General features: G+C 31.5%; 1 protein-coding gene across 2 annotated transcripts; it reads left to right on the top strand.

Moving 5' to 3' along the window:
* The first annotated feature begins 275 nt into the window (after window positions 1-275).
* Window positions 276-9,521, top strand: LOC119640616 (CD63 antigen). Of its 2 annotated transcripts, none has more exons than XM_038038783.1 (5): window positions 276-423; window positions 5,366-5,473; window positions 5,542-5,901; window positions 6,575-6,793; window positions 7,590-9,521. In XM_038038783.1, exons 2-5 carry the CDS (start codon window positions 5,414-5,416, stop codon window positions 7,653-7,655), a joined length of 705 nt encoding a protein of 234 aa, XP_037894711.1. In that variant the 5' UTR covers window positions 276-423; window positions 5,366-5,413; the 3' UTR covers window positions 7,656-9,521. The 2 variants fall into 2 exon arrangements, with proteins under 2 accessions (XP_037894711.1, XP_037894712.1); XM_038038784.1 differs by lacking the exon at window positions 276-423 and adding an exon at window positions 5,236-5,301.
* The last annotated feature ends 870 nt before the right edge of the window (window positions 9,522-10,391 follow it).

The raw sequence follows: 10,391 nt of genomic DNA, 5'->3' as shown, positions 1-10,391 counted from the left end.
CCGTAAATCTTCCTTTCCGAAAGCCATGCTGGTGTGGAGAAATATATGAGTTGATGGCAAAGGCCAAATGCAATAATAGTATATATCTAAAACAAAAGAAGGAAAATCGACAATGAAACTTAGCTTTCGTAGTTAGTGCTTACTTCTTTTGTATTTTTTAAAACCCCTTTTATTAAATGGGATATTTCCAAAATCTTTAAAAACTGGTAACACTACTTTTAAAAGGTGTTTTCTTTCTCTCTTCGCTTTGAAACTAAACAGTAAAGGCATTTCAATATAGATAACGCACTGTGAGTGATGCTGAAACAAACGGACGACAAACATCGCATTTATCTTTCTGCTAAAGTTTTTAAAGTCTTATATACAAATAAAGTGGGATATTTTGCTGTTGGTTTAAATAAAAACTAATATAATTTTTTAAAGGTAAATATTAAAAAAGCATAGTTTTGTACAATGTCAAACTCTTTTTATTCACTACTTTGCAAGAAAAGTTTAACGTCATACTGTTTATCAAGAACTGTTTATACGCATAAATTTATATGTATACGTGTTTATAAATAGATAGACGTGTTTATATAGCGAAACGCTTGAGTGAAGTAATAACTTCAAGGTTCTTAATTTTCTTTTAAGTGATTAACAAACAACAACGATCTGCAGTCTAGTTTACCTAATTGCTTCGTTTTCTGAGTGATTATTATACCAAATAAAGGTCAAGATGAATATTTACAGGTACCCCACCAGCTATAGATTTAAAATGAATGTAACACTGCCGGCTTTTATCAAACTTTAATGACAATACGTGTGCTTCAAGAAGAAGCATGGGATAATGCAGTTAGTGGTAAGATATATTCTAAACAAAGCAGTTGGAGTTTAGCGATAAACTTAACTTGCGTTTCAATACTATGCTTCGAATTGCATTTTCCATGTCCGAATTATGTGTAAGAGAAAAGAAAGCAAGAGAGGGAAAAATTGTCAGAACCAGGAAATAAATCTGCACTCACCTTTCAAAAGCTTAATTAATTTTAAGAGAAATAATGTCTACTTCCAACAATCATTCACTCCTACCTACTCAAATTAAACTTGTATTCGCGTAGCTAGAGTAAAAATAAATTTTCCGATAACTTCAATTAGCTCCTAAGCTTGTGACACTTAAATTAATTTAAAATTAATTTTTGTGAATTTCAGTAGAGTTCAACTAAACCGTTCTGATCTCTTTAACCTGTTGCTTGAAACTCTAAATTCGCATATTATTAAAAAAAATAATAATAATAATTCTGTCAAGTGCACTAATAAACTAAAGTGAGTACTATGATCTCTACCGTTCAATCTACAATAATAATTTAACATAAAAAAATTATATTTGTCTTTGGCACTAATGGGTTGTCGCGTAGCAGCGCAGTTTAATATTAAAAAGACTGTAAAGCACATCATTAATTGCGGGTCTTTTAATTGAATTTCAGTTTGCTCTAAACTTCTCAAAGGCGCTAAAGAATATTTTATTCAGTAATTGTCGAAGTGAATCAAATTTTCATCTCTTTTTTTTCTCTTTGAACGATAAATTATAATGGTATAATTTAAGTTTCTTAACATTCGAAAGTGCGACCAATAGCTATCAATTTAAGTCATCCAGATATTTCGTAACTGTATAATGAATATTCATAATGTATTTCCTAAGTTTAATAAATCTTTTCCAATGAGACCCTAAATAAGTTTCCTCTTGTAAAGGACCTCTAAATAATAATCGATTGCTTTTACGACTTCTTTCTTCGGCAGAGAGAGCTTGTCATTTAAAAATTGTTCGAGATTTGGTAATAATTAAAAAAAGTCAGTTCTGTTGGCTATTATGAATGCTACAATAATTTTCAATAGAACTGCCTTGATTTTGCTATTGCAGAAAGATTTAATTTAATTTCTTGCATTTAAGTTTTCTCTTCGCGATTTTGCAGTTGAATAATCTGAACAGCTTAAACAGTACTCTCCTACTTTTGCTTTGTGGATATGAAGATTATTAACAACACTTACCTTGCATCGCAATCTTAACCATTGTTGACGGTTCTGATCATTTTTAGCTTTTTGGGCAATCAGCCCCCTTAATTCTTACGATCTACTTTCGTAATTTAATGGCGACAAAAAGTCAAAAGCACAAAAGTGCCTGTCCCCATAGGTTTTTTCTATCAAATATTCGCAACGCACCTAAACATGTTTGTCCAACTGTGTAGTTACTATAGTAAACATTCTCCCATTGGCAAATGAAGAAATCGCCTTCAAATTTGCAAAAGAATCTGAATATGGCCCAAGCCGGTTAAAAACCGCAAAGGTATGTAATTAGAATACCTTTGTTTTCTGTGCGGTTTTCTCTTTATTCATAAATCACAACAGATACGCAATGTAAATTATCATTTTTACTCTACAAAAATAGAAAAAAATCTGGTTTAGGATAAAAGCAGTGTGTTTGAGAGATTCGTTCACTATCGAACATACTTCTTACTCGTTGATTTTAAGGCCCATCACTCCCACGTTTTAATCTGGTTTGTGGCCACCAGTTATGATATACTTATAGTTCGCTATTTGCAATCTTGATAACTCTAATAATAAACTTAACAGAGATAATCAGTAGCTCGCACCGATTAAGAACCTTTATATTCCATAGGATGTTTGGTGCCTATTTTTAGCTCTTGTTGGTGTATATGTATATATATATTTATGTTTCCTGGGCAAATATAAAACTTATGGCATAAAATTTGACGAATATTATTGATTTCTTTATATATAAATACATATATATGATTCACTTACAGTTCATATCAGTCGAGTACGTACTAACCTAAAACGTGAAGTTGAAAGCTTATTCTGTAAGTATGTTAAGTTAAATTAGGATAGAAAAAAAAGAAAAGGCAATAAAAAAACTCACATTATACATATGTAAATAAACAAAAAAACAAAAGGGAATGTAGAAGTACGTCCGTGATCCGTACGTATAAAGCTTTATAAGTATAGGATGGAAGAATACCACAAACAAGGAAAAGAGAAAGGAAAGTTTGACAAGCGTCAAAGATTTCGGAGTAGATGCTCTGATTAAATTGCTCAACTCCGTAATGGAAATTAAATAGTAAACTTTATTAAAATTGTTGCAAAGAAGGAGATTAAACCGCTCATAATTACGTCGATGTTGAGTAAATGTAATTAACTAAATTGGTGAATTACGCGACGAAGCACGTTAGTATTAATATTGTTTAGTGAAACCGGCGTATCAATTGTGCCGTGCAGCAAAAGCAACAGTAATGCTTACAACAAACCTGCGCTATCCTCTAGTGCGGGTAAATCAATTAATCTAAGCCAGAGTAAACTGGGTCAATATAACTAGAGGACCTAACTAATGAAGCATATTCAAGAATGGGTCTCATAATGAACAATCTTTTCGTTACATAAGCGTCGTGGAATTGCTCCCATCATGGCTTAGTGAAGAACAGCAGACTTTTTGCTTTATTAACTAGAAATTATAAAAAAAAATGAAATTATTTATGTCCGATCTTCTAGTCATTTCCAGCACAATAGTTATTGGTAAAATAGGGTCATAAGAAGATTAATGGCGGTGTCGACAAATCGGGGTAAAGTACGTGGCTTAAGATGAACAATTGAAAATGTTAGTGCGGCAGAAATATTGCTTTTACTTTTTCAAGTATTCTTTCGTTCTGAATCCTCTTAATAAAATATGTTTATTATTTAATATAATATTTCGATGTATACTTATGTATGTGTTTGCTTTTTGGGTAAACATTAACTGCATTTTAGAATATCGATTTGTGGAAATTGGGTCAAACCAATTGCTAGTAATACGACGACCGACCCAAACTGCAGTCACCTATGTACAGCATGTGTATGAATGTGCATATGTGCCAATTCTCGGCAATTTGCATTTCAAACCAATTTCTATGTAGAACAGCTTACTCTACTACCACATTACAGCTTTTTGAAATAGAAATATGTATGGAAATATATGTGTATGCGTATGTAAGTATAACAAGTTATGCATATGTGCACAAATTACAAATAGATGCAATTATTAATAAAGACTTACGAAAATCTTTTAAATGTAACTCGAATAACTTTGGGAAACCCTGCAACTGTTGATATAAAAGTTTCAATTTCTTATAATAAAAGTTATATTATCGTTGGATGCTTTAAATATTTTATAAATTTATTATCGGTTTGTTAGGTCGTGCAGTGATTGCTAACTACTACTTGCTAACTGCTTTGTAACCATATTATCGGAAAGCGAGTCTCAAGATAGAAACTATTAAATGGTTTGCTGAAAGTACATTAGCAGGATAATTAAACACATTAAGTATCACCGCTATTGCCAAGCCGGAAGTTAAAGCTTATATTAGTGTAATGAATTCGTTTGCAAAGACCAGAAGACATCTTAGAAATTTCGCAAAGTCAATATATAGCCGTTACATATAGAGGACATATCTAAAGGGAATGTTCTAGACAGACTTTTGTTTATCCGATTGTCCATTGATTGAGAATCGGAAGCTTTATTATTTTAAATCATGTAGCCATTTTTATATATGGGTTCTCATACAAGATTCTACCATCGATTTGGCCTCGTCAGTCCATCCAGTTTTTCTTGGTACTTTCAGTAATAAAATTGTAAACAGGTTTATGAAACTCGGCATGAGCGTTCTTAAGTAACTGGTACAGTGGAATTTTAAAATGTGTGATCTACTTGTAAAAACGGAAAAAAATTACTATTTTTATTTATTTGTTTGTTAATTTATTTGTAGCTTTTAAGGCCAAGTCATCACTAAACCATTTTAGGTTCAATAAACTTCCGTTAAGCATGATATTCATTCATATTTTGGCCACCCTTCAGTAGATGGCCAAAGAACACAGTTCCTCGGGTTTGTACTTTTTAAATTCGAATATCTGGTTTATTCATAGACAGAAATGTATTCATTTAATAATAAATATCTTCTTGCCTCACCTTACGAAAAACACCCCAAACTTGCGTTTCAAATGTAATGGTTTGTGGTTGAACAAGACAATATATATTATATGTCATTTTTAAACCCTTGTTTCAATACTTTGAAGTTCATATAATTGAAACTGGCCACACATGGAGAAATGGTATGAGCGGGAGTTCATTAGTCGAGATTTTTATTGTCTGCGTAGCTACATTTTCTTGTTAAGTGATATGGTTAAGTTAGTATCGATTTGTTATTGGGAACGTGTGGTTATCGTCGTAGACGTTAAGCGTCTATAGTTCTATACTTTAATGTAATCAACTTGCAAGCTAAAGTACAAATTCTTAATATGTAAATAGTCTCAAAAATAAGCTAAATATTATTATTATTTTTTTTAGACGATTGTATTGTTTGCAGATTCTTAACTCCGTGCTAACTTCACCAAAATGGCTTCAGGTTTGGGATGTATAAAATGCATAACATTTTTTTGCAACTTGTTATTTGCGGTAAGTGCAATATAGTTTGGAATTACATCGAGCTTGTGATTAAAATTTCTTTTTGATATATCCCTCAGCTAACGGGCCTTTTGATTTTATTCGTTGGTGCTATGGTGCAATTGAATTATTCGCACTATTCGAACTTTGTTAGCGAACAGATATGGACGGCTCCAATTATACTGATAATAATCGGTTCGATAGTGGCATTCATATGTTTCTTAGGCTGTTGTGGTGCACTTAAAGAAAACGGCTGCATGATTTTATCCTTCGCTATTTTAGCGTTTGCTATTTTTATATGTGAAATTGGCTTGGGTATAGCTGGTTACATGAAACATGCTGGCCTACGTCGCATTATGGAAGCCCAATTTAATGTCACAATGAGGGATTATAACGAGCGTGATGATTATCGTGATGCGTGGTCTTTGCTGCAATCTGAGGTAACTAAATGTTTTAAACATTATAGGCTGGGACCAGTTTAAGATCTCTTTCGTAACTAGCGCTACAAAACGCAAACACATTTTTCCTGTGTTATCGTACGAACAGGAAATTTTACATTCGATATCGAGACAAATTTATATGCTCTCAAGTGCCATCAACTCACTACTCCTTAGAAATTATTCAGAAACGAAATTTACAAACCCGAAATAGAAAACTACGTGCGAGCTCACTGATTGAGTCATTATTAACGTGACTTCGATTTGCCAGAGACTTTTTAAAATAAATGTGGAAATGAGACTCTGTCGCGCATTTCATCGTTATTCTTATGTTCATTCGCGCGAGATTTGTTATTGCCGATCTAACGATAACCTAAATTGAGATGAAAAATTGAAAAAACACAGAAAATACCTGATCCGTTTAAGTATTTACCAATCACCTAATAATTGATTGCTATAATCCTTAATCGACATGCGCTCAATCAACATTTTCTTTATGTCAAATAGAACTTTCTTGTTCTTTTGTCTGTTTTATTTGAAGGATTATAATTAAATTTACTGTGTGTTTTACTGCCGGAAAGTAAAATTTAATTTATTTATATTAGCTTTGGCAACTTAACGACCGCGTTGACAATGGTCTATTATTTTTTTAGTAATTATGCATTTTTCTATTTAGTTGGAGTGCTGCGGAACGTACGGTCCTTCCGATTGGGAGGCAGTGTATCATAATACAACACTGCATGCATCTTGTTGCCCAATCATTGTTCTTAACGAAGCAGATAAATGCACTACAGCTCATGCCAGTCCAGACGGTTGTTTAAATAAATTAATTCATATTTTGGATTCGAACGCTTTAGTTTTGGCTGGTGTCGTTTTGGGTGTCGCCACTATTCAGGTAAGTTTTCATATCCAGTTCATTTGCAGTTTCAAACGCGATAAAATATGTTTTCTATTGTTCTCCATGACTACAATTCTCCCTATAAAAAAGCTTTAGCATCACTTTTCAACTTTTAAAAAACTTTTGCTAACGATATTACCAACACGAAACAAATTTTTATATTTTCTGACACACTTTTGATATTCCTCCTAGAAAAATGGTTCCATATTAGACTCACTATTCTCTTTGTAACATCAGAAAACAAATTGCCTGTTCTTGAAGCGTGTATGATCGCCAAAGTTGAGATGGAAAATTTCAGCGTGACACCTACCTCAATAACGACCATACGGAAACAATCATGTCACAATTAGGCACACAGCAGACAAAAAGCTGTAACCTACAACTTATAACAGATATTGACTGATGATCATCGTTCGTAACCAATAGATCTTTACAAAAGAAATAAACCGGTGTTGGTTGAAAAAATTAATACAAATGCCCCAAAGATATCTAAAAGATTTTTCTAAAAGTAAATCCGGCAATGCTCTGCTACACTCTATCCAAACTTCTCCTCGCTCGTATTTATTTTTACTTACATCGTAAACGTCTGCATCCACGCGTCAAGGCATGTTTCGTAAATTGATTTAAATTCTTATAAAAATCGTTCTCTTTGTTCATGACACAGTTCATGGCTTTCTTTGTATCGCTAAGTTTATTAACTTTACCAAATTCTCTCTAGCGTATTGAACTTGGGAAAGTTCACATTTTTAAAAAAAGACGATTTTCATGTATTTGTATTTTTCTTGTCTTGCAGTTATTGACTATTTTGTTTGCCTGCTGCCTTTGTCGTTCGTTTTGTGGGAGCTACCAGACAGTTTGAGATTCGTAGTCGGGATCCTTTGTGTCGCATGTAATGTCATGCAATGTTGACACGTTCTCAAAAACCCAGAAAATATTAAAAAGAAAATTATTTATTTCGTTTTGAGTAAATTAATTATTATTTTTTAAATTTGCAAATGCCAACGATTTCACCATCTTTGTGAATAGTGAAAACTACGCGTAATTTTTCAACGTGCACATTAAAGAACTGCTAAAAGCGATGGCACTTGTCATAACAATAGCTGTAGTTAATCTTAATCCTTTCCTGTTTTGATATAATATTAACTTACATTTCCTCTACAAAATATAATCATTATACCTTTTTAATATCACATCACAAATACCAAAAAAAAAAAAAAACAAGTCCCTGTGATAACCTACGTATGTTTAGCATGTGTATGTGGTATTTATATTATAATTCGAACTGTTTGCTTATTTTTTAATTGATTTTGTAAATTTTCTAGTTTAAGGTTTCATGATAGAATCGCTAAGATGTGTGCGTATTTATATACTAAAGACAATTCAAAGGAAAAAATTAATAATAGTAAGATTCACGCTTGTTAGATATAAAATTTTTATATTCAAAATTATTATAAAATTTACTTAAGCACTTATATGCAATAAAAATAAATATATAAGAAGGAAATTATTTACTGAATGCACTTTGAGAGGAAAACTACTTATTAAGATGCCTAGAAAAAAATCAATTTTTCGCTTACTGTATACTATTTCTAGGAGCAACGCTAATATCAGTTAGTTTTCTTATAATAACTTGAAACAAGACTCTAAAAAATCTACAATAATAGATTTTAAAGAAATTTCAATGACTTAGCAAATATATCTATCCCTCTGAATGAGTCTATCATGTTTGCGACTTATTTAAGGGATTTTTATTATTTTTCTTCAGAATTTGTGACAAAATATAAATGTATGGCACACACAATTTGAAATATTGAAATAGTTTTTTAAATCTAATTGAAAATAATATAAATTTAATAATTCAAAATAATATAATGACTCAAAATGCGAATGTACATTACAGCAGTAAACTGTGGCAAATTTGTACTAGTTATCTGACTTTAAAAGTTGTCTACAGAGAATTTCATTTGTTTCGTCTTCGCTTGAATTGAAATTACTTTGTAGATAGATAGCTTGATATAAATTTTAATAGTCTTCTAACTGGATTATAAAAGGTTTTTACTTCATTCCTCAAAGACAGCTCTTAATTTCTTTCTCGCTTTACACCCATTGCTAGACATACTAGATAAGTACTAGATATGATTTACTAGATTTATAACACCTGTAAATATACGTCACGCGTATACATTTTTGATTCATAGGGCATTTTGAAACAATTTAACAATGTCTGTCTCCCTTTTGACGTAACGTGTTCATTCGTAAGTGTTTTGAAATGGTAACTGCCTTAAATTCACCTCAAAATAAATAGACACTTATATTCAAACCCCCCTTCCCCATCCCTCTTTTTTTACAAAAATTTGTACTGCACGAATTTTTATAATTGTGTAGAAAAACTTTTTGAATATATATATAATATATACATATATAAAACTACTTTTTTGTATTGCACTTTACTAAAGAGAAAAAATTGATAATTTGATCAATTGATAAAAGTCAACCTATTTATAAGTTAATATCTAATACAGGTTTATACTATTTATTGTAAACCTTATCTATGTACTGAAATAATGTGTTGCATTATAAATTAAATGTTAAAGACTTGAACTACTGCGATACCACAGATGTCATAACTAAACAATGAATATGATAGTTAGTTAGTTATTCCTTCAATTACATGATCGTCACTCTTACTCATTACATTGCAAAATAAAAACATGAGTAAGTCTTGCAAAATAGAAAAATGAATCCGATTTTGATATTATTTGCCAGTCAAATGCAGAAGTTGAGTTCGAGAAATGCTCAGATTATCTGCGGACTCAATCCTAAGTACAGATGTAACTCTTAATGATCTTAATTCCTTAGAGTTCTTTACAACAAACTCTATGAATAGTAGTAAGAGTCTTAAATATCGGTTTTGAGTGGAATATACTTTCCCTCCTCTGTGATTTGTGGTAATAAATTCAATAGATCATGGGATAGACGAATGATTTCAAGGAAAATGACGAATTTTACAGTATCGATGCAGTTCAAGTTTAAGTGTTCAAAATAAATTCGAATAGTTGTGCTGCACTGAATAAAAATTTTAAAGTAAAACAAAGTTTATAAAATTTTCTTTTAAGTACAACAAAATACGGATAACGTAAGTTATTAAAGACGTTTCTATGCGCTATGTACGATTAAAGCATTGGTAATTCGCCTAAATATCTATAATTTATTTTGTACTTTAAAGATCAACTTTTAACCGGATAAAACCGAAAAGAGAAATGAAAAGTGTTGTGTTAGAAGTCAATCGGATTTTAGTAATTCTACTTAATAGTAAATTTTAAGGCGTTGCACATAGAGAGAACCCAATTTGAAAAAGAAGCTGTATTGTACTAGTCCAACTGTTTATAAAAAATTATTTTTAATGAGGGGAAATGACGAGATGCTGAAAAAATTTACTCTACATTGGTAACATGTCACTTGCCCGATGTCTCTTTAAATTTTATCAATTGATCGCATGGAGTATCCAATTATTATGCTAAATTGCTAAACTGACTCGCTAATCCCAATCATGATGCTCTGACAATGCTTGCAAACTTTCAATTGAAATATGTGG

The sequence above is a fragment of the Glossina fuscipes genome, unplaced genomic scaffold (assembly GCF_014805625.2).
Source record: "Glossina fuscipes isolate IAEA_lab_2018 unplaced genomic scaffold, Yale_Gfus_2 121, whole genome shotgun sequence".
Classification (NCBI taxonomy): domain Eukaryota; kingdom Metazoa; phylum Arthropoda; class Insecta; order Diptera; family Glossinidae; genus Glossina; species Glossina fuscipes.
This window is presented reverse-complemented; position numbering and strand designations above follow the sequence as displayed.